Below are 24,833 nucleotides of genomic sequence, written 5' to 3'. Positions count from 1 at the left end.
GTAAGATGTAGTAATTATTGTGACAGGTCTAGCTGTAACTTTAAATGACCTTTCTCCTTAGCGTATTTTTCAGTGGATTTTACTTTAGTTTATCAGGTCATATTCCAGCCCTGTCTTAAATTTGAACATGTTTAAAATGTGTACCTTAAATTGAAACCTAATTTGGAAACACACATCAAAATTGCTATATATGTACCAACAAAATATCACTTTGACTTTTTTATTCCCGACATAAGACTGTTTCTGTCTTTGCTCTAACGTACCTTTTCCCTCTTGTTTTATTCACAGTGGAGGCCGTGGTGGAGTTTGACTATGAGGCGCAGCAGGATGACGAGCTGAGCCTGAGTGTGGGCGACATCATCGTGAACATCCGCAGGGACGATGGGGGCTGGTGGGAGGGCGAGCTCCACGGGCGCAGGGGGCTGTTTCCGGACAACTTTGTACGGGTCAGTAATCACTTATGTGCACCTTTATACACTCACACACATACGCTATGCTCTGGAAAACATGCAACAAGTCCAGGAGTTGTAGAGATAGAGACTGAAGATTTCTGTGCATGATAGTGGTAGAGGTGACCTTGTTTGCAGAAAAACATAAATGTTTGTTCCATATTTTTGAGCAATAAATACACTAGTAAAGAAATAAACGCAAGGTAGATAAATGCAGAGAGAAAAGTCATACTGCACACCTTTAAAGATGCTGTACCTGATTCTTACTTAAAATGTGAAAAACAGAACTGGTTTATTTTAAAGAGTTATTCCTCACTTACCTTATGCATTCCAACAACACATTTCTCACAATGAGTTTATAAGCACTTTTCACAACTCTCAGAGACCAGAGCAGAGTTGTGCCCTCACAGTAATACCAATAACAACTATCATGATTCACTTCCTGTTTATTGGACAATAAAACACTTTATAATGTGATGCAGACAACACGCAGTGGACTTATTTTGACCTCAAGCTGCTTATACAATACTGTATATCTGTAGTTAAGAAAGACACATTTAGCTTAAATGTATGGGGTAAAATTAGGTAGAGAACCTTTCAGCTATAAAATCAGGATGTAAACCAGGTCTGAGTGATAGTGTCACATGTGAATGATGTCGTGTTTCAGAGTGAAATAAGGTTACAGGAGAGGACATGTTGGTTGACTTGAGGTTTTCTTCACAAACCAAAGGAAACTGGCTCGACCACCAGAGCAGAACACATGCACGATATGGTTTAAGGTCCAATATACCATAATAGAAAAATCCCTACTGGCTGTGTTTATTTTATGTGCTGCTATCTGTGCAACAAATGTATTTTTTTGTTTATTTCATTGTGTGTGTGTGTGTGTGTGTGTGTGTGGGGGGGGTGTATATATATATATACTACTGTGGAACATCTTCATAGGGGATTTACACGCCACCACAAAAGTTCCATAGAGAGCACGTTTATATTATACCTTATTTTAATTTTAGCTTGTAAAGAGGACAAAATGCAATACCTAAGGAGCATACTGTCTGAATAGCAGTTTTAGCACACTGTGTGACTCTGTTGCTTCTATTCCACATGTTTGTTTGAATCTGTAATTAGCTGTCATCAGCATTAGTTTAATCTGAAGCACATAAACATCATGAGCACGTTAGTCTCTGTGGATGACATCATCAAAAGTTACCAGGAAATCACTCTTGATCAGCCACGTGCGACAGAGGGACTTCCTCTACACAAACAAATAATTTGTAAATGTCACGACCTTCTATTGTCAATTTCCTCCTATATCTATTTAAAGACATAATATGATCATTCTGATACTAATGAAAATAACTACCACTAAGTTTAACGAGTGGGGTGACATATGTAGAGGCGTTCATGTTCTTGCATCTTTGCATGAAGGTTGTGGGTTCAATTCCTGTTCAGCTCTACCTAACTTAAATTAGCACTGATCTGGTAATGTGTTGGTTAGCCTGGTTGATGTAACCCACCAGGTAAAGCGATTTGAGAAATCTAAATAACATGTCAATTAAATGTTTATGTACCCAAAGTTGCTGGGATATTTTTTCCTATAGAATATATGAACCAAATCTTAAATCTTAATCTTAAATCGTGTTGTCATGATACTAAAATTTCTCTGTTTTCATACTACTTAAATCAAACTTGATTTTGATACTAAGAAATAAACTCCATTCTCAATATGTATTCTGATTATAGTAAAGAAACACTATAGAATGTGAAACACTATTAAATACTTTTCTATTCCCATGTGTGTTATATCTGTGTAATCCCTCAGTGTCCAGTAGGTTCATAGTGGTCCATGGGTGTGTACTAGTCTATGTGTCTTATATTTGTTCTGACACAGCTCAAGATCATGAAAGCTATTCAGGAAAGGTTCATTTCTGTCCTATGAATGTGGCTTTTTTAGTATTGATATCGATATGCTCAAATAAGTATCTAGTTTTGATAATAGTTTTAGTGTCGATTAGTATCTGAGTTTCGATACTTTTGACAACACTAATCTTAAAACAATAATTAATGACAATGCGGTGGCCTTAAAGTAGTTTAACCGCAGTTTGCAAATGTGTAAAACCGTTATGAGGAAGTTTCTGTTTTGGTTTTCTTCTATGATTGGTGGAGTTCGAAGCTTATGAGTCAAAAGATGCAATATCCTCCTTAAACCAGCTGAGCCAGGTTCATGTGATGTGAACTTTGCTCTGTAAATGCTAAGTGAGAAGAATGGGGATTATGCAGTGAGTTTTGCTTTGGCAGTTTCCAAAATGTCACAATAGGTCAGTTCAGGGTGAGACCTTTATTAACAGGATATGGTAAATCGTGTTATGCACATGTGACGATACACATTAAAGCGGAAAGAGAGCTGTTCGCAAAGCATAGATGGACTTTTTTCAAGTAAGTAATTGCAATTATTTTAAGTCAATTTGCAGAAAATGTTAAACTCCTTGAGAATTATGAACATTTGAGAATACTGGATTGCTAAGATGTTTTAATAAGAAAAAAAATGCTTGACGTGTTCAAAATGTGCAGCCTTGGATGGAAACATAAACAACTACCGCAGTTATTTGTATTCCAATATTGTGCAACTCTATTTAGCAGATATTATGTGACTTTATGTGTATAGTGTCTGTTTCTGTGTGCAGAGGGCAGGATATTTGCAGTGTCATTACAGTCTGAATATGATTGGCAGCACGAATACTGCAGCCGACACTTTGCTGCTTGTTTTATTTATTATTCATGACAAGAATAAGTCAGTATTTCATTTTAGCAACTTTTCTTTTTCAAAATGGAAGTGTTAATATCACCAACCCACAATCGTCTACTTCCACATTGACAGTCACTATATTGGTGTGTAAGACTCAAACTCAAATCGACCTTCAATATCATCCGTACGACCTGATACTACATCGACTTATTGTTCAATAAATGAGATGGAATAATACTTTTGGGTTTATCGTGGGTACTTTTTCATTGTACTAGTGCAGAACGTTTTGTTATTTTTCTGTACTACCATGAGATTTGAGCTGCAGAGGTTTGAATAAATAAGTTCTATGACTCATTATAGACACAAACTAACAACAAAAGTGTTTCATGCTGCTATTTATTTTGCAGCTTATGTTTTCAACAACATTGTACATTTAGAATTTTTAATAATCATATGCTGTACCTGATTTTAAAATGTGAAAACAGAACTAGAAACAGAACTATTTTAAACAATTTGCAGAGGTCCAAAGTTATTCCACACTTACCTTAAGCATTCAGAGCATCGTGATGAGTTTATAAGCGATTGTCATTACTTTCTGAGATCAGAGAGGAGTAAAACTAACAACAGTTGGCATGCTAACGCGCACTTCCTGAGTAAAACGCTTTATAAGACAGAACACAGAGAACTTTTGACCTCAAGAGCTGCTTATGCAATATATCTGTACAGGGTTAAGACACATTTCACTCAACCACATGGAACAGTATTGGGTACAGTGCCTTGAAGGTTATTGTGTAAATGATACTACCGGTAATTGGTTTCAAAATTATTGTTTACTTTATTTCACACCTCAAAATGTGTTATTGTGACTGTCCCACATCCATACACAATTCACAATGGAGCCAGTGAGTGGTAGACAGGGACCTATTGTGAGTAATACTCCAGTGTCACAAGACTTCTCTCATGGGAAGGCTGAGAATGTACAGGAAGTAGTGGGGAATGGCAGGTTCACAAAGGGGAAGTGATGGCATTTAAAACAGGCTTCCCCCGGCCCCATACTGTCAGCTGAAGAGATAACTCACCGATGGGGCCGCTGGAGGATATTACAATGTTATTTATATATGAGGGAAATACACGGCATTATGTGAAACTGTAAGATTTCACTTCTCTATATATAAACATATTAAACGATATTTTAGTCATTGAGAAAATTGTTACAATGTTTTTTTTATGTGTAATAATGCATGGTATGAGTTGGGGTAGGTTGGTTTTAGAGTATAGATGTAGCTGTTAGATATGGCCTATACGTAGGAGAGTCGACGGGGGACAAAGAGGTCTCTTGTCTTAGGGGCCCAGAATTGGACCCTCTTTTTATTTGTTTTTATGAGAGGGGGACTCACGTGAGGCTCCTTACATCTGCCCCCCAAACAATTTGTGTCGACGGGCCTGCCAATACATGACATACTGTGCAACTGTTACTTAATATTATATTTTATTGAACTGATACGTTTGTTGTCCTGTGTGTCATGTTGTTTTTCTATTGGCAAGGCCCTATTAAGAAATATATAAGTCATGGTTTAGTCCTAGAGCTGGTAGTCCTAGTTTAGACCTGGTTCAGATCTGTGGTGGTACTTCGGTTGACAAATATATAGTTATGAGGATTACACAGAGCTAAATATAACAAAACAAAACAATAGGACATAAAATCTATCACCGATGATGAATGGATGCTCAAAGTACAGGCCTATGCTTATGGGGCATTCCCAACAGGGACAATGAGATAAATAAAGTGACAGTAGTGTAGTGAGAAGTGGCAGAGTCAGAGTTGTTTTTATACAAAAGGTGGAAAAAGTTAAAATAAATAAATAAAAAGTTGAATAAAAAGAATGAAGGGTTCAGTGAGAGATGGGTCATATGCCAGCACAATAAGAGGAATGAATAATTTTAATTTCCGACTTTCTGCAAGCACTAATAATGCATTTTGATGGTGTTTATAAGCCTCGGCTTCTGTGTTAAAAGTGACTGATTTGTTTTGTGTTTCTAATGCGTTCTGCATGGAGGAAGCTCCATTATCAGTGTGAATAGGAGGCAAAGGGTCAAAGGGTGTGCAATATGTGATGCAGAAAAAGCAATGTTTACCAATGAAGCAGCGCTCTCTGAACTGAGCCACAAATCCCAAGTGTGTGCTTAAGTGGTTTGTGAGAAAATGAGGCCCAATGCAGATGGTTAAATGTAACTGTAGCAGCACCTCCAGTATAATTGTTTATCTCAGGCTCATGAAATTTGGTCTAATGAACACATTTCACTGATTTTGCAAGACAAGAATGAAAGCGAGAATAATGAGGTTGTGCTTAATAAACATCTGAATATGAAGCCAGAAAACCTGCCAGAAAATGAATTATTCTTTCAGACAGTGCAGTGTGTTCAAAGTAATCTCATGACTTGTTATGAGTTGTTTTGCTTGACGAAGCACCAAGAACTTGTTGAGGAGCAGCGGCTCCAGTCTAAGCTCACAGAGTGACAGTGCTCCCCCTATTATGGAGAGGTGTACTCTGGAGATTACAATCAGCTCTGGAATTTCCCAAAAGGCTTTTTGAGACTTTAATAATGGTGTTTCTTTATCAGAAATAAAGGAGGTGTGTGAGGTCTGTGCTAGTTAGAAATCACATAAACTGGACAATACTGAGGCTTCACACACATGCTCAACGTAATTTTGCTATTCAACTATGAACCACTTCATGTTTATGCAGTTCTAAGCTGTGGAGACACAGGGAATATGTATCGGGGGACAGTGGTGAGAGAGGAAAAGATGCTTCCACCCCTTTAAGAAAAGCTCTGCTGGTGCTAAAGCAAAACATTAGCACATCCCTTCAGTCAAAGAGCTCGAGTCCACTCAGATGCAATCATTGAGCAGCAGTAAAAACATGTGAAGTTTGTTTCAGATAACCTGCACTCTGTCCGCTGAGCTGACAAGTGTCCACATTCTCCTTCCCACTGACTCCCACATGAGTTTAGGGCAGGACAATGTTATAACATAACTTAAGAACTTATCCTTGTAACATGTCTCTAAAAGTACATGTAGTGAACAGAAGTGGCTGTTTCTGACTCATGCACTTGTGTCTGTCACTCATGTCTGGCTGTTGTTTTATGTCACTATTTTTCAAGAAAAGTCTCATGTACATGTATTATTCTGGGCCTGTGTGCTATAACACACGCACCACACACCACACTGCTGACGCACGTAAAGTTACTGTAAGGGAAATTCTTGAACAGTGACTGCCCTACCCACTGTATGATGTCATCAGGTGGTGATCCAGAAGTGCTCCTAAATGTAACATCAACAATAGAAAGCAAAAGTGTGTTAATAAAGTGGCCCAGTGTATTAGTTGTGATGTTTAAGTTGTACTTTGACTTTGCACATGTGTGACCTTGTTTTAGTTTTGAGTGGCTGTAAACAGTGGCAGACATATTGCAGGTGTTTCCTGTTCACATCTGATGAATCACGGCGTCTTCCTCTTTCATTTCTGTGGGCTTCCTTTAAAACAGTCACAGCTTTGCACTCCACATTCCCCTTTGGACCCACTGCACTCAAATACACTCAGTGCAGCATGCAGACCAAGAACAAACAATAGCTCAACCAATGCTATTTTCATGTCAGAGCAGAATTTTGGAAGGCGATTTCCCGAGTTTCAAATGACATCACAATATAGACCTGTATTGTTATCTATCTATTGTTCAAACGCTGATGGAGTGAAGTGGTTGGATACATTCAATTGTATAATGAACCCAGGTTGTCATGATATAAATGTTTGAACATGTATGGGATTTCCTCGTGGATATTTATAATAACACTAATGGTGCATGTCTGATGGTGACATTATTCTACAATAAAAAAAAAAAAATGAGGCAGCAACAGTTGTAGAATAAACTAGCACAGAGTTGAAGTGAAAAGGCATGATGCTGTAGTTCTAATGAAAGAGAAGTTTATTTATCATCAGCACAAAACCCAGCATCTAGAGACATGAACCCTCAACACACTGTGATACTGCTGTCCTTTCCAGTGCAGTGCAGTCTGGCTATGCTTCTGTTGTAGGGAGTATTATACCTCTGATGAGGCCAAGATAACAAGGATAAAAATAAATAATAAATATATTGAAACATAGTTAATTTGCATAAATAGATAGTTCAGCATTTTGAAAACGTATTAAAAATGTTTTGTTTTGATGCCAACTCCTAGATATTACTAATGAAAATATACTTGATTGTTTTTGATCAAGGAGGGATGGAGTAATATTTGTTCTGCAGCATTTTTGTAAAGTAACTTTTTAAACAATGACTTCAAAAAGCCACACAAAGACCACATACTTGTACACTTCAAATAACTTGATTGCACAGCGAGCTCCTGCTTCCATTCTTCACAGTTTTCAAACACATTGTATTGGTCTCCGTTTCTTAATAATATTTGTATTATTACCACTTGGCAGTTGGCATTGTTGGAGTGACACTTATAACACAAACAGCCTGTAAGCTGCAGCTCTCAAAGGAACGCAGCCTGGTGAATAGGACTGTGCAGAGTTTTGTGTAGGCAGCCCGCTCTGAGAGATAAAAGAGGCATTTTTCTCACTGTCTCACCATGAATATGCATAACTCTGTCTAGCTACTGTGCCACAAGAGTCTAGCAGGTTTTAATGGACGCAGGAGGTTGCGAAATGATACGAAGACATCCACCAAGGCACTACAGTCTTATAGTGCAATGAGGAAAGATACAGTAGGAATCTAAAACACAAATATATTTTAGTTCAGAAGTATATGCTCACTCACATTAAGCCACATCATTTAAGCTGTCACATTAACAAGGCAAGGCAAGGTTATTTGTATATCGCAACTCAAGATAAACAGAACAGAACAGTTTTGAGCCTGGATTTAAATGATGTCAAAGTAGCGGCCTGTCTCACATCTTTAGGAAGACTGATCCAGGTTTTAGCTGCATGAAAGTGAAACATTACAATTGCAATTAATCATTTCTAGAAAGTATAAAATATTTGTTCATTTCAAAATAGTATCGCTGAGAGAATATTGACTTTTGAGTTTGTGGCACACTACTGCTGAAGCAAATCAAAATCAAATCTCTTAAACCTACCAATCTGTTGTCAGTTTATTTAATATTTTTAACCAGTAGATGGCAGATGTGTAACCTGTTCCCCACTCCCCCCTGCTGTGCCATCGTCTTTGTTCAGGCTCATCTGTGTCTCTGGTCGTCTTCTATTTGGCACACAATCAGACAGAAGTAACGTAGATAGCATCTAGTGGCCTTATGTGAGAATACATGGCACTGGAGTCTGTCTTGTCTATGTTTATGAACCTTGATATTCAAATACACATAGAAATTCACTATTGCCCAGCTCTATTTAATACTTACTTTTCACTATTTCATTTATATTTTCAGTTAACCCATTTCGCAGTCACTTAAGTCTTCCCTAGTACTGCAGTTCACACATTTGCTTAAACATAAAATATGCAGTATCCTGTGTAATAGCCAATGAAAAATCTGTGTCCTCTGTTCCTGTTCTACATTAAAGCTGCATTAACCTACTTTGTACCTGACATGACTTATAAGCATTTGTAAGGATTCTCTCCCTATTTTTCAACACAGTCATTTATAATATAAGGATTTTCCACTAATATTAATGACTTCACTGTTTCATTAATTAATTATCCATGCCTGATTTGAATTATAGGGTTTGTGGTAGATTTTATATACAAGCATTTATATTATAGTAGTGACGTTTTGAGATGAAAGATGGTAGAAAATGTCAGAAATCCAGAAAGTATTGGAGCATGGCTTGTCATTTCGCAGTAATAAGTCACTTCCTGCAGGAAAAGAAGCAGCCAAACCTCGTGTCACTATTGAATTATCTTCAGAGCTGCGAGGAATGTCTCCACAGCTGAGTGCCATTCTGTTACAGGCCCGTAGACTCTGTGTTATGTGTAACTGTGGATCAAAACCAGGTACACTTGTATTGCTTGATTAAATGGTCTGTACTTGATTTGAGTTTCTTCTGGTTAAGATCAATGTCTTTTTATATTACGCATTGTTTTTTAGATGCCGATAATTGAAACAAAATGACAAAACATATGTATTTTGCAAAGTATTTCATGGGTGAGAGCAATTAGTGAACCAAGTGCTAGGGAGGACACCAGCTTTCATCCAGTCAGGCACATTGTTTGCTAAGATTCTCAGACCCATAAAGAGGGTGGAGATTGTTGAGAACAATGTAGAAATAACTGCATGAGAGTACCCCAGACAGAGGGTGTGTACACGCTTGTCCTGGTTTGAGCCCAGTGTATAGGTCTGATGACTTTTGATGTAATGTATGTACAAATGTGAACGCACACATAGTTTCACATGTTCCTCATTGACGGTTCAAAATCATATTGTACTTACTAAAAGACACCAATACATGTATAATTTGCAAAACATGTACAACCACTGCTAATAATACTGGTTGCGGCAGGGAGGGCATCTGACTTTAAATTCTGCCTAATCACAATCCCCTGGCCACTTGTATTATGCTGATATGATATGTTCTGTTTTAGATAAAGCTGGCCCATGTTGCTCAAAAATATGTTGTATTTTTTGTTATAAATCAACATTATCTGTGAGCATCAATGTTGTTTCCAAAGCATAAGCTAGTTCCATCTGTCCTGAAGTGAGTACCAAAACAGCATTCAAGCAAAATATGCAAACAAAAATCACAAGTTATTATTTTTAAACAGAAATGGTCCAGTTAACACCCTCTTAGCCTCTCTCAGCCCGGCTCCTTTCTGGTCTGGCTCCTCTCTTGCCCGGCTCCTCTTGGTCCGGTTCCTTTCTAGTCTGGCTCCTCTTGGCCTAGCTCCTTTCTAGTCTGGCTCCTCTCGGCTTCTCTCTAGTCTTTCTCCTTTCTGTTCTGGCTCCTCTCTGGTTTTTCTCTTCTCTCTTCTGCCTCTCTCTGGTCAGGCTCCTCTGGGCTCAGCTGATCTTGGCTCCTGTCTAGTCTGGCTCCTCTTGGATCAGCTCCTCTCGGCTCCTCTCTGGTTTTTCTCCTCCCTAGTCTGGCTCCTCTCGGCTCAGCTTCTCTCGGCTCCTCTCTGTTCTTGGTCCTCTCTGGTCTTTCTCCTTTCTGTTCTTGCTCCTCTCTGGTCTTTCTCCTCTTTGCCCAGCTCCTCTCGGCTCCTCCCTAGTCTGGCTCCTCTCTGTTCTTTCTCCTTTCTGTTCTTGCTCCTCTCTGGTCTTTCTCCTCGTTGCCCAGCTCCTCTCGGCTCCTCCCTAGTCTGGCTCTTCTCTGGTCTTTCTCCTTTCTGTTCTGGCTCCTCTCTGGTCTTTCTCCTCGTTGCCCAGCTCCTCTCGGCTCCTCTCTGATCTGGAGCTGTTGTCTGGGAAACCTCTCTTTGCGTTGGTTGTTATTTTTGGAGTTTTGTCTCATTAGGACTTCACGCCACACCACGTCTGGTCTGAGTCATGTGGCTCTGTACGCTACAGGCCAAAGATTATAAAACGAAGATGAATGTGGAGCAGGGATGTGAACTGGCTTTTTTGGTTTGTTTGTATAGCACTTTATAGATGTTAGTGGGTCAGTGGATGTTGTAAAGCTGCACAATTTTGGAAAAAATACAGTTGAGATTTTTCGAACTATTGCTGTAAGGATTAGATTTGCTGTATACACCTGTAAACAACTCCACGAGCATAAACATTTCAGAAAAGACCGGAATAGGACTATAAGCGTTTCATACAATATTTTCTATAACATATTTTGTTCCTTGCATGCAACTTTTTAGTATCTAAACAACTGATAACTCAAATTGCGATTTTGATCTGCAGTATATTGCGCAGCCCTCGTATCTTGTCCCCTTGTTGTGTTCCATTTTAGCTGATATAACGATGAAATTATGCAGCTGTTAGTTGGGCGATAGTCACCCTTTGTTATTACAGTATAGTTTAATTTGAAATACCCTAAAGAAATATTTTCTAATGTGGAATCTATACATTTAAATTGACGAAAAGGTTATTCAGTCTCACTAAGTTTATATTTATCAGCAGTTGAAGGTGGAAAAGCGTTTTAACGTTTATGTGTATACTACATTCACACACTCTGTAAGCAATGTATGTGACGTGTCTTGCTCAAGAACACAACAGTATGAACTAATTGGAGCTGGAATTGAACCACCGACCTTTGCGTTAAGCGTTGAATGCTCTAACTACTGCGCCACAGCTGCAAACAGAACAACAACCAACCAATTAGTCAACACAGAGTTCATGTTTTCTTTCAATTTCCCATTTTTTCTCTGACAGACTTTCGTCCCCTCCTGTATTACTCTGTTTTTATCAATTTCCTCTTGTGAAATTGTGATATTGTGTTGTTATTTGCTGCAGTGAAGGCCTTGGGGGGAGAGTAATGGGAGGTTACAGCAGAGGAAGAAGTCGTGTTTGTGTGTGTCTTAGTACAAACTTTGTGAGGTTTTCCTGAGACCGCAGGTAAACAGAGAGAGGAGCGAGGAGACTGGATCTGACGCTGTTATTGCTTCAAAATAACATCCACAAAACGGGAAGAGTGTACTGTGAAAAAGGCAGCGGAATTTTAATACTACGCTTGCTGGAAAAATCTAAGTAACTATTGGCTAATCTTCTACGGCAATAATGTTGACGTCTCTGCTAGATATTGTGTTTTATTATTTATTTATTACTGTAAAATGGTCACTCATTTGTTGATGTATGTGTTCTGTCTACAATATGTTAAGTTAATCTGGTAACTGAGTTTTTTTTCTTCCCCTTTTCTATTGGATTCATTCACGAATTCTGAAATGAACATGGCAAACGCCCCATTGAGACCAAGAACATGCCTCTACGATGAACCTACTGGATGAGGAGGAAGTCACAGTCACTGCAGTCCAGGAGATCAAAGAGGAAGAACTCAGTTTACCAAAGGCCTATGATACCAAAGTAGAGGCTGAAACTGAACTTGGAATCAACCTGGCAATGGCCCGTGGTGGTCAGGAACAAGCTTCTGTTACAAACCCAACAGAGGAGGAAGTAATCATTGTCACTGAAGTTCAAGAAACTAATGGGAGTGAAGTTAGTTTACCAGAGCTTAATGACATTGCAACAGAGGATGAGCTTTCCAAATCTAAAGTTGAAGTTTTTTTAATAGCATCTAAGGTTGAGGATTCTGAAACCAACCTGGCACCGCCCCTTATCGTGGTCAGAAGGAGGTAGTCACAGTCGTTGAAGTTCTGGAAACGAATGAGACCGGAGTTCGTTGCATAGAGCCCAATGATGTAGAGACTGAGGATGTGTCTTGGATCAACATAGTTTAAAAGTCCAAATAATAATAGTCATTTTATATGTTGCCGAAAACCAAATGACAGAATTGCATCTTCAAGAAACTGATGTTTATTTGGGTTGCATGATAAATAAGTACTGTATTTTCCGGACTATAAATCACACTTTTATTCATAGTTTGACCGGGGGTGCGACTTATACTCATATGCGATTTATATGTATGTTTTTTTTCATTATTATGCATTTTTTGGCTGGTGCGACTTATACTCCAGTGCAACTTATATACGGTATATCTGTACACATGATCTTTACTCCTAAATAACGCCTACCCTCAGATTAATAGATGAGATTCAGACACATAAAATACATTTTGTTCATGCTCTTATACAGCACTTTGTAATATTGCATGTTACTTTAAAAAAAAAAATCATATTTACTATTTTATTCAGTAAAAACATACAGTAGGTGTTCTGACAAATGTGCATACTGTACTTTATCTTGCATTCTGTAACTGTTTAGTGTAACCAAATTTTGGTTGGACATTGGTGGCAAATTACAACAGAAACAATGTCATGAGATCATCCTGCAGTCGTCCTGTGAGACCTTACAGCACATGTTCTTGTCCCGTCTCGAAAAACATTATTTTACAACTTCCCATTAGGACCCTTAAAATCTACTACTTCTTATAACATAGAGCTGCAGTCTCAAACCACATGCTTTGCCTTTCTCCAAAGCAAATTGAATTAAAGTTGCGTTGAAGGAGGAATTTTAAATAATTAAAGTGTAGTTAGGCACAAAATATGCTTTAAACCAAACAAAGAGGACCTTATCTATTTGTGCTGTGAAGTTAACGCGCCAATAAACAATTTCACACACATTCTTTTTATTTTAGTCCACAAAATGTCTTACAAATCTGAAACGCAGTCAGTCAGTTAAGAAGTTCTTCCAAGTAAATTGAATCCTGTTGTGGAGAACTATATTTGTTCGTTGGAGTTTGGTTTGGGGTTCTATGATTGAAAAGGCATTCGATACAAACTTTTTATTTATTTTTTTAGGAGCTTGGATCTTGCTTTTTTTTTCAATCACAGGTATAAAACATGCATTCTTACTTTGAGTGAGCTTGCCTTCCACAGATCTGAACTGTAAGTTGGTCTGATGATGCCACCTGCTTGTCTCTTTGAAGATATATATTATTTATTTATTTATTTATTTATGTATTATTATTATTATTATTATTATTATTATTATTATTATTATTATTATTATTATTGTTATTATTATATTTTTTATGTATTTTTGATTTTTTTTATGCTATTCTTCAGTGCTACATTCGAGCATTTACATCTCCATGACAATAGAAAAGCTGCACAGTACACCTTTAAATCACCAATAACTACAACAACTTTTTTACTCAGTTTCCATCTGCAAAAATATTATGTTAACGATGAAACTACATGACTAAATATAATTCAACTTGAAAACCATCCACTGTATCAGAAAACCAGAGAAACGCAATCCCTTTTACTCTTAGTAGACTGTTTGCATTGGCGTATATAGCTTTCACATTTTAATTGCATTGTCTAAACCAGCCAGTGATAACAGCCTGACTAAACACAGTGGAGTTTAACGGTGCCCAGTGAAACCAGCTCCAAAACACATACAGCAAATAACAGCAGCTGCAGTTTACCTTTGGGCCATCTGCACCATTATAAACAACATGTCACCATTATATAAGCATTGTGTACTGTAATGGGACTTGTACCGTGTCTCTGTATGTTTAAGTGAGTTAGATTACGAGATTGGATTACATAATTTGGTCATTTAAAAACATAAACTGTAATTGCATTTTGATTACATTTCCTAAAGAGGTCAGTATAAGGTGGAGTGAATCATTTCTGGTGTTGAATTGGTTTTCTGTCTGGGTTTGGGATCGCATACTCATTTCATTAAGTGTTATTAAATGTGTAATATATATTCAGCGTTCGTCATTAATAGAAGAGACTATGAGCAACAAATGTGGTCAGAAATGATACTTTTTGCTCGTTGTATCTGTAACTTTTTTTAATCTTCAACGGCTCATATTGTACTATTTTCTCATCTATGTTTTAATGTTGTTTCCTCATCGCAAACAGACCTGGAGTTGTGTTTTGTTTCATTCACACTTGTTTAACACACAAATCCTGTATATTTAGGCTTCATCTCTCAAATGGTAAACACTCTGTTCCACCTTGTGATGTCATGTGGTGATACAGGAAGTGCGCCATTGTGTTTTTAAACTCCATACACCTTCACTAGAATCATTTGGATGATTTCAACCCTGTAAATCTCGACTGAACTAAAGGTAAAAGGAGCGGTTAACTTGAAAACTACCATTTCATGACATCACAAGGTGGAACAGAGCATTTTGAGCTTTGGAGATGTTACAGACTAATAATAAAGACATACTCCAACACGTGTGAATGAAACAAAACACAACTCCAGGTCTGTTTTTGAGGAGGTAACAGCATTATAACATGGCTTTAATCATTCCTTATGTATTTGTGGAGAGAATTAGTTATTATTTACTCCAAAATTGTAATCCGCTGTCAAGGCTGTGTGAATTTAATGTAGTTTGAACACTATTACCATTGCAAGATAAGGTTAACATCTTAGCGGTGGTCTGAAGTTTCCATGTGCATCTAATTGTTTAAGCATTATGTTAATAGGACGGTGAAAACTGCTCCTGTTCAACTTACTGTCCCACTACTACGATTACTGTTTAATACTACTTTTGTACAATACTTAAACCTCACCCAACACATTTACAGACACATTTCAGGACATATTTGATGGTTTTAGAAATACGACGAGGTTATTATTGTGTGAATCGTCTATTGTAATGTTAAAACTCAACATTTTCATTCCGTGTTGTTTTGCAGGAGATAAAGAAAGAGGGAAAGCGTGACGGAGGGCAGGCTTCAGTTCTTAAAAATGAGCTGTCCAATGGTCGGGCCAGTCCTGTATCCACGGATACGGGGGTCAGACCAGGAAAGAAAGGTAAACAACACGACAGCACAACACCGTAATGATGTAGGCTTATAGACAGGGGATGGATCAGATGGTCATTAGCTGGACAGGCAGATAACACACGCAGAGACAGTGTTTATGATGTGTTGGGTTTAGGCTCGACAGTCGATTAATCACAGCTAGATAATTATTGATATAGAAATGATTGTGAACTTTAGTAATTTTAGTAATCATTTTCTTGTTTATACATACTCTAATACATGTCATATGCTCAGAGAAGAGGCTTTGTGACTTAGTTAAAGCTGTAATTACCCCAAAATGACACAAGAATCTTGAAAAAATGTATGTTCTTAATGAAAAAACAACAAAAAACAAACAACAAAAAAAAGTTATAAATGTACTCAAAGGTTGTCAAACAGCATCTCTTTGGTTTAATTTACATTTTTGCAAAACTCATGATCTAAACAGCTAATTAATTCATCAACATCACAATTGCAACATTAATCAATCACTAAAACTAGGTCAAGTTGGGTTTGGACACAAAAATGGTTAATTTTCGGTGCTAAAAAATGTAGCTACTCTAACCTAACGTTTGCTTATTGGTTCATGCCGTTTAAAGCAGTATCCTTTAAAAGTACTTTGTTCTCTATTTAAATCTTTTAAACTACACTCTTGTATAGTGGTTTCTGTTATTTCTGTCCTGTCCACTCCAAGTGCTTCATCAATAAAGGATAAAAACTGTTTCTGAGTGTGTGAGAGGATGAGGAGGACACCTGGTGGACAGAGGGCGCACTGCAGTGTCTAACCTCAGCTGGTGTTGAGTGAGTCAGGAGTAATGAACAGCTTTAGGCAGCAGAGCTCACTGTGAAGCTATGGGAAGTGTTTGAGCTGGTGTCTGTGTCTGGTATGTAATTAAGAGGTCAATGCCCCTCTGTTATATTGCATAAGTATAGACGCTTATGTATTGTCGCAGTGTAGTTGGAGCATAAGTAGTAAACTGCAATAAATAATAAAAACTCCCAACAAAATGTGACTGATTCCCAAATGCAAACCACAAATTAGTGTTCAGTCCAAAGTATTCATGGAGCTTGGATAAATGTACTAGCCAGCAGTGATTCAGCTGATTATTTTTACTTTCTTATGCTGTTTTGACCATGTTTTGATCATTTCATTGAACGTTGCCATCTTGTGGATAAATGTCTTATTATTGCTGTAGTTTGCATGTTGTTTTTGTGGTAGTAGGACTATCTCTGTCAGGAATAACTGTTGTACAAGTAGTAATAGTCGTAAAAGTAGATTCTGTTAAATATTAAGGGAAAAAAAAAAACTATTATCTTACATACATTTTAATTATTTTGAATATTTACTATAAGAATTGTGTGTGTTGTCTGTGTGTGACAGTGGAGCAGATCCGTAAGCGCAGGTGTAAAGCGGCCTTCAGTTATGCTCCACAACATGAGGACGAGCTGGAGCTGAAGATTGGAGACATCATCGAGATCATCACTGAGGTAAAACAAACTAGATGATGAGATACAAAGATGCCCTCTGCAGTACAGAAACATGGCGACTGGGGGACATAGTGACCTTGTTTGCTGCGTGATTTATGCTGCCGGTTGTGCTGTATAAATGTATCATAGACTTCAAAGTCATATTCTTACATGTACATATGTAAAGGTGCACAAAGGGATTTTCTGATGTAGGGTCAAACACGTGCTTGTTTCCATGGAGATGTTACTGCTTGGGATTTTCAACAGGATGACATTAAACAAAGCCAGGCTACATCAGATCTGTGGAGAGGCGACTCCACTCACATTAAGAATACATGTTTTAAAGGTATTTTGTATCAATAAAAAAACATGTAAAAAGTGTAATTGGTTTAATGTCATACTGTGGGATATTGCAGGTAAAGCAATAACATCTCGATTGAGACAGGACGGCGACAGACCCTTCACCGGAAATGTTTCACACTTTTAATGAGCGCTCCAAACCAGCGGCTGGTCGTGCAGTTGTTTGAAGGAGACACATAAATGATAAAACAGGTGCACTGTTCATGGAAATGATACTTTGAAAATGCCTCATGTCCTAATGTGGATGATTTGTTGAACTCTGACTTCGAGTGTTTTGAATGTTCTGGACACCATTGCCCCGATGAAGGTTAAAATGGTTAAAGATAAGCAAAAAGTGCCATGGAGGAATGATGACTCAGTCAGGACACAGAAAAAGGAGTGACAGAGAGCAAGTCAAAAGCTCCAGGTTCATTATGAGATTTACAGAGAAAAGATGCACATGTACAACCACAGTTTATGTAGAATAAGGGAGAGGGATTTTTCTGACATTATTGGAAGTTACAGTAACAACTCTCATGTCCTGTTTGCAAAAGTAAACAGATTAACCCTCCAGCTCCTCTCCCATTAGAACTAATTTCCACAACATTTCCAAGAACTTTGTAGTTATCAAGCTTCTGAAGAAGAGCAGTCATGCAGTTGTTAGACGACTGTAACGTCCAACTCACTGGCCTCTCCAAACGAGCCTTAAGACAGAACAGTACATCCAGAACACTGCTGCTTGGGTCCTGACCAGAACCAGTAAGTACTAAACACTGCACTGGCTCTTGTGGCTCAGAGAATATACATGAACCATCTCTGAGGACATCAGGGACCGGCCTCCTGCTGGTGCCAGAGTCAGGACTAAACATGGAGAATCAGTGTTTTAGTTTTCTGCAGCTAAAACCTGGAACAGTCTTTCTGAAGATGTGAGACAGGCCTCTACTTTGACAATGTTTAAATTCAGGCTCCAAATGGTTCTGTTTAGCTGTGCATATGACTGAAAGAGTTTTATTCTGCGCTTTTCTCCATTTATGCTAATTTTATGGTGATTATTTGTGATTACTTTTGTTTTGATGTGTTGTATTGTGATTTTAATGTATTTTTTCATACTGTAAAGCACTTTGAATGACCTTGTGTATGAAATGTGCTCTACAAATAAACTTGCCTTGCCCTTTCTGTTTTACAAATGTTAGTTTTACATTCAAAGTCATAGCAATAATTTGATTATTTTTCTTTCTATTCAGCCCTCTGATGTGACAGTTGTTTTGATTGTACAATACTGGGTTATACAAATAAGTTACTTTAGCACTAAAACATATGAACAAACTGACAAACATTGTTTTAGAGTTGAGTGGAGTTGTGTCTGAATATTTATGTAGATTAAAATAATTTCTCTTCTGTTTTTGTCATCAGGTGGAGGAGGGCTGGTGGGAGGGAGTACTGAACGGTAAAACTGGGATGTTCCCCTCAAACTTCACCAAAGAGATCGTTCTGGACTCAGACACGCCCTCTATAGACACGTCACAGGAAGACCTCCGCAGCGGACGCACAAGTGAGAAAAGTATGTGTTCTAGTGTACTGTTCACATCACGTAACATCCAGGGATTTAATAAGTCTGATGGTCCGGGGTGCAAGATTATTTCAATGGCCATAATAAGTCAAGGTTCCCACGTCCTGGAAATTCTGGAAAGCCTGGAAGAAAATTGGCCAGACATGGAGAACGCAAGGGAAATGAGAACAAACACAAAATGTCCTGGAAAATATTTAGTTTGTACTTGAAAATTTCTGCTCACTTTCCTTTGCTGTATTATTTGATCAAATTAAGATACTTTTACTGCCACTTAAAGAGCAGTTGGGGTCTCAATCTAATTTGAGTTCCACCAGGTAATATTTTTCGGGCATCTACGTAACAAAATACAGTGTGTCTTAGGCTTAGACCACATCTTTATTATAAAAACTGTATATAAAGGGGGTTATCGGTTTGTAGATGCTTTGATAACATAACAAAAAAGTGTCCTGGAAAAGGATTTCAAGCAAAGTGTGGGAATCCTGTGAGCAAATCAGAATGGCTGCAATTCCAGGTCATCTTCATAACTGAACATAAAGCTCTGAAGTTTAGACCATGTTGTTCTGCACAAATGAACTGAACAGGATCGTGATCTAAGAATAATATCCTTTATCTCATACAAAAGTGGTTCTTAATGTTCTACACCAGTTACTACTAAGATATTATGTGTGTTTGTAAGTACGACTGTATCTAAGTTCAGCCTTTATTAGGACTAGGGATGGGACAGTGAACAATTATATCGTTTATCATGATAAAAAGGGTAGATAATATTAATTTGTGGGACATTTCATATAATTGATAATCGCTAACAAATAAAATGGTCTTTATATCACCAGAATGTGCAGAACAAACCTACTTCTCCATGACGGTCTCTTCTAGATCATTGTTGTTTTCACTCATATCAAAGTACAATAGTATAACAAGTGTTTAAATACGGAAGTTATTCATAATATTAAAATCATATGCATAACATTTTTAAACTATCAGCAGCTTTAATCATTATTGTGATCGCAGTTATTTTGGCCACGACAATCATCACACAAAATTTCAATATCGTCCCGTGTCTAACCAGGACTATCAGGGTTAAAGATGGTCTTAAATGAGTCTAAAATGATTCTAAATAACAAATAACCCAAAAGCAGACAAAAATGTGAACAGATAATCAAATTTTAGCAAGTACTCAAACATACCTCCAGAGACAGCCCATGTACCACAGTTTGAGAAACACTAACATATCAAATCTAATCTAAAATAACATTCTCTTAGATCTGGTAATCTATAATAAAAATATATTATAATCTAAATAATCATGTTTATTTTATTATGTATGGCAATCTGACTTATTCTCCACTGTGTTGTGTTGTTTTATTTTTTTATTTTTTTTATTTTTTTATTTACTGGAAGACAGACAAACATTGTGACCACCCAAAAACAGTGGTGACAAGTGGTGATAAGATATAACAAGACATAACTAGACATAACAGGACATAAATAGACATAACATGGCATAACTTGACGTAACAAAAGCTATTTACAACTTTAGGTGACAAGACGATAACACACTTTAAGTCGTCGATATATTTATAAAGTAACTATAGATGTTAAACGATAATACTGAAACAAATTTATACCACTGACACAAAAACCCAAGAGCAGATTTAACCCACAAAAACTACTCTAAATCTACTATACTGTTAGAAAATCATGAGCTGCAATAAATAAACAGCAGAATAAAACACTTTAGTCATTTGTTTGCATCGATAATGATCCATAGAAGTTATTAATTCAACCTTTTACGCCTTAAATCTTATCACACAGCCAAAAAATAACCAAATATTTCACAGTAGTCATATATAAAACAATAACTCGATATAGTATTTACTGTGACAAGCCTGCGTTGTGTTTTGTGTGTGAGTTTTGCGCGGTTTTGGAGCATGTAAAGTCGGGACAGCTGAGGAAAATGCTAGTATTATTAGCTGGTAAGTAAGAAAAAGAGGAGTTAGAAGATTACCTGTGTTGTGTTTTAGGTAAGGACAGTCCAGGCAGTGAGAGCGACGGAGCCGACAGCCGCTCAGACACAGGCTCAGTGGAGATTCAGCCCAAGAAGGTAATGACTGTGTTCAGTAAATCCACCTGTCTCTGCACATACTCCGCACGGTGTTATTAACAGGGCCTCAGATTCGTCTTTTTTACTTTTTTTCTAACAGGACAGATTTGATACCACACATTGAATATTAATCTTTGTACTGCGTTATAACCATAGACTGTATAAAGAAGCGGACTAAGTGAGTGTGACGTCACCCGATACACCCAATACAACATTTAGTACTAGAATAAAGTATGGACACTGCTCTTATGTTCTACCCACAATCCCCTTATGCATTGTTAGAATTTGTATGAGTTTTTTATGCTATTATATAAGCTCTTGTATGATATTACTAAACTCAAAACGTTACATTTTAAAAAACATTTGAAAAGAATATATCAAATAGTTTATTCGTGTCTTTTTGGTGTTTCGATTTGTAGGTTAGAGGTTTTGGTTTCGGTAACATCTTCAAAGATCAGCCCATCAAACTCCGACCGCGATCGTTAGAAGTGGACACAGAGGCCACGAAGGTACGAGCGCACCCATGACCAGCACATACTCACCTCTGGACACAGTATGTTTCTTTATGTTTCTTTTTCAAAATTCTCTAGGCATGACTCGCACCAGTTCCCGTCTAGTTTTGTGTCTATTTGTGTCTGATGTTCCTGTGTTTAGTATTTAGTCATCTCTGTCCCGTAAAAGGGCAAATATATTATGATACTGTAAATAAAACAGGTATTCATTATTGTACTGTAAGAAACAGGAAGTCAGAGGCTCTTGAGGAAGTGGTCTCAGGTTGCCCCCGGTTACACACACACACACACACACACACTTTAACATGCCCCTCAACACTGCACCGACGTCACAAGGAAAGGAGAAGTGAGAGCTCCACATGGCAGACAGACGACCGGAAGAAGAGAGGGAGGAAGAGACTGAAGGAGAGAGACTGAAGGAGAGAGAGGAAGAGAGGGGGGGTGAGTAATAGAAAGAGAAGAGAGGGAGGAAGAAAATGCAGGAGAGAGACAGACAGAGAGAGAGAGAGAGGGAGACAGAGAGAGACTGAAGAAGAGAGGGAGGAAGAGACTGACAGAGAGAAACAGACAGAGAGAGAGAAGGAGGGAGAGATTGAAGGAGAGAGGGGAAGAGACTGAAGGAGAGAGACTGAAAGAGAGAGAGGAAGAGAGGGGGGGTGAGTAATAGAAAGAGAAGAGAGGGAGTAGGAAAATGCAGGAGAGAGACAGACAGAGAGAGAGAGAGGGAGACAGAGAGAGACTGAAGAAGAGAGGGAGGGAGAGACTGACGGAGAGAGACAGAGAGAGACTGAAGGAGAGAGACAGAGAAATCAAATCAAACTTTATTTAGAGACCGCTTTTCATACAAAAAAGTAACACAAAGTGCTTTACAAAGCATTAAAATCAGTCCCACCCACCAAAAGACTGAAGGAGAGAGAGGAAGAGACTGACAGAGAAAGAGAGGAAGGACTGAAGGAGAGACAGCGAGAAAGATGGAGGGAGAGACTGAAGGAGAGAGACAGAGAGAGAGAAAGGGAGGAAGAGACTGAAGGAGAGAGACAGAGAAAGAAGGAGGGAGAGACTGAAGGAGAGAGACAGAGAGAGAGAGGGAGGAAGAGACTGAAGGAGAGAGAGAGGAAGAGAGAGGGAGGGAGACAGAGACAGACTGAAGGAGAGAGACAGAGAGAGAAGGGAGGGAGGAAGAGAATGAAGGAGAGAGATAGAGACTGAAGGAGAGAGAGAGACTGAAGAAGAGAGGGAGAAAGAGACTCGAGAGAGAGAGAGAGACTGAAGAAGAGAAGGAGGAAGAGACTGAAGAAGAGAGACAGAGAGAAAGAAGGAGGGAGAGACTGAAGGCGAGAGACAGAGAGAAAGAGAGGGATGGGTGAATAAGAGAAAGAGAAGAGAGGGAGGAAGAGACTGAAGGAGAGAGACAGAGAGAGACTGAAGGAGAGAGGAAGGAAGAGACTGAAGGAGAGAGACTAAGAGACTGAAGGAGAGAGGGAGGAAGAGACTGAAGGAGAAAGAGAGGAAGAGACTGAAGGAGGGAGGAAGGAAGAGACTGAAGGAGAGAGAGAAAGGGAGGGGTAAGTAAGAGAAAGAGAAGAGAGAGAGGAGGGAGTGAGGGGTGGGTAAGAAAAAGGGAAGAGAGAGACAGAGAGAGAGGTAGGGGGTGAGTAAGAGAAAGGAAAGAGAGGGAGAGACTGAAGGAGAGAGAGAGGAAGAGAAGAAGGGATGAGTAAGAGAAAAGGAAAAAAGAGAGAGGGGGAGAGGCTGAAGGAGAGAGAGAGAGAGAGAGAGAGAGGAGTAAGAGGAAAGAGGGAGAGAAGGAAGAGTGACTAAGAGAAAGGAAAGAGAGAGAGGAAGAGACTGAAGTAGAGAGAGAAGAAAGGAAGGAGGGAAAAGGGGTATAGGTTGAGAGAAAAAAGGAGGTGAAAGAGAGACAAGAGAGTAAACTGACAAAAGCAAGAAGGAAGAACGAGAGAAGTAAGAGAAAGAAAAGGCCAGGACAAAAAATGTAAAAAAGTTGGAAGAAGAGAGAGAGAGAAGGAAGAAGGAAGGAGAGGGGTAGATTGAAATAATGAGAGGAGAGGAGAGAGAGAGAAGAAACTCCAAGAGCAAGAAAAGCAAGGAGAGAGGCAGGACAAAGACAGAGGGGGAGGAAAGAGAGACAGAGAAGAGGATAGAGATATCAGGGGAGAAAGAGGAGAGATAGAGTTAGAGAAAGAGGGAGAGAAGAAAAGAGGTAGAGTAGAGAGAGAGAGAGAGAGGAGGAGGAGGAGGAGGAGATTTTCACTGACGTTTACATATCCACTCAGTAGCAGCCTGCACTGAGCTGATGTAGCACAAATCCAACTGTGTCTCTATATTTGGCTGCTCACTGGACTGGTAAAGGTAGGACTTTTTCAGTACTTCAATACAACTACTTTACTATACATGTACTATATTTGTAAAGACTTCGACACATGATCTGTTGCAGTATTTTGAATGGCTAGTTCTATAAGTTGCATTGTCTATAATTATGTAATACGTGTTATCAAGGTTGTCACTATTTCCTTTTGCATTTTGGAGATTAAAACGTTGCAAATAACTAGTACTTTTAAGATTTAATTTGTGAGTAAAGCTTTTGTGTAATTTACCTGTGGCACTTTTGGAAATCCCCTGTTTTTATTTTTGTTACTGATATCAAATAGAAATGGATTTTGTGCATGAAAAGGTGCCCAAGGGCTTTTTTGTGTAGTTATTATGCTGTTACATTACTGGCCTTGGGATGTTTTTTTTACCAAAGTTGTAATATATTTCATAAGAAGAGACTCTGGCTGTTTGTATTTCGTGTTGTAGCCTTATTTTAAGACGCCATACAGTACAGAAAAGTTACTCATTTTGTCCTTAGAGCCAGTCAGTCTGTCTCCTTAGAGTGAAGAAACAAACCTGAAAGAGGAAGTTAAAAGAGTAGAGGCGTTCGTGGTTGAGCTTCATGCACAAATGTGTCCAGGTGTTTTTCAGGTTTGTGTCATTAGTTATAGCCTAATATAGACTTTTTAAACCTGTACAATATCTTAAAACGTGGCTGTTTCCTTATCAAAACATCAGAATATCTTGTTTAGTTGCGTTCGTATGAGTCACATGTTTGAATGATTTGGCATATTTAGGTCATCTTTATCTGGAAAGATGGATTATGTCATGATGTATTCTTGCTAATTGTACTTGAAGAAAAGGGGCTGGGCAATTTAGGAGAAAAAAATGTGATCTCATTTTTTATTTTTCTGGCCTGCATTTAGATTGTGAGCAGAGTTTCTTCTTCAAAGTCCAAAATGTGCAGATG

The 24,833-nt window shown here is 38.3% G+C and overlaps 1 protein-coding gene across 2 annotated transcripts in view; it reads left to right on the top strand.

Annotated features, from left to right (window-relative positions):
• sh3kbp1 (SH3-domain kinase binding protein 1) overlaps positions 1-24,833 on the top strand; it is a 65,112-nt gene that overhangs the window by 20,917 nt on the left and 19,362 nt on the right. The window contains exons 2-7 of one of the 2 annotated variants that reach the window (XM_055230096.1): positions 289-446; positions 15,430-15,547; positions 16,919-17,025; positions 18,757-18,904; positions 20,938-21,017; positions 21,437-21,526. In XM_055230096.1, coding sequence (XP_055086071.1) covers positions 289-446; positions 15,430-15,547; positions 16,919-17,025; positions 18,757-18,904; positions 20,938-21,017; positions 21,437-21,526 — 701 coding nt within the window. The remainder of the gene's footprint in view (positions 1-288; positions 447-15,429; positions 15,548-16,918; positions 17,026-18,756; positions 18,905-20,937; positions 21,018-21,436; positions 21,527-24,833) is intronic. The other variant, XM_033986113.2, reaches the window with a different exon arrangement.

This window comes from Periophthalmus magnuspinnatus, chromosome 20, assembly GCF_009829125.3.
Source record: "Periophthalmus magnuspinnatus isolate fPerMag1 chromosome 20, fPerMag1.2.pri, whole genome shotgun sequence".
NCBI lineage: Eukaryota > Metazoa > Chordata > Actinopteri > Gobiiformes > Gobiidae > Periophthalmus > Periophthalmus magnuspinnatus.
Note: the sequence above shows the minus strand (reverse complement) of the source record. Positions and strands in the feature narration are given on the sequence as shown.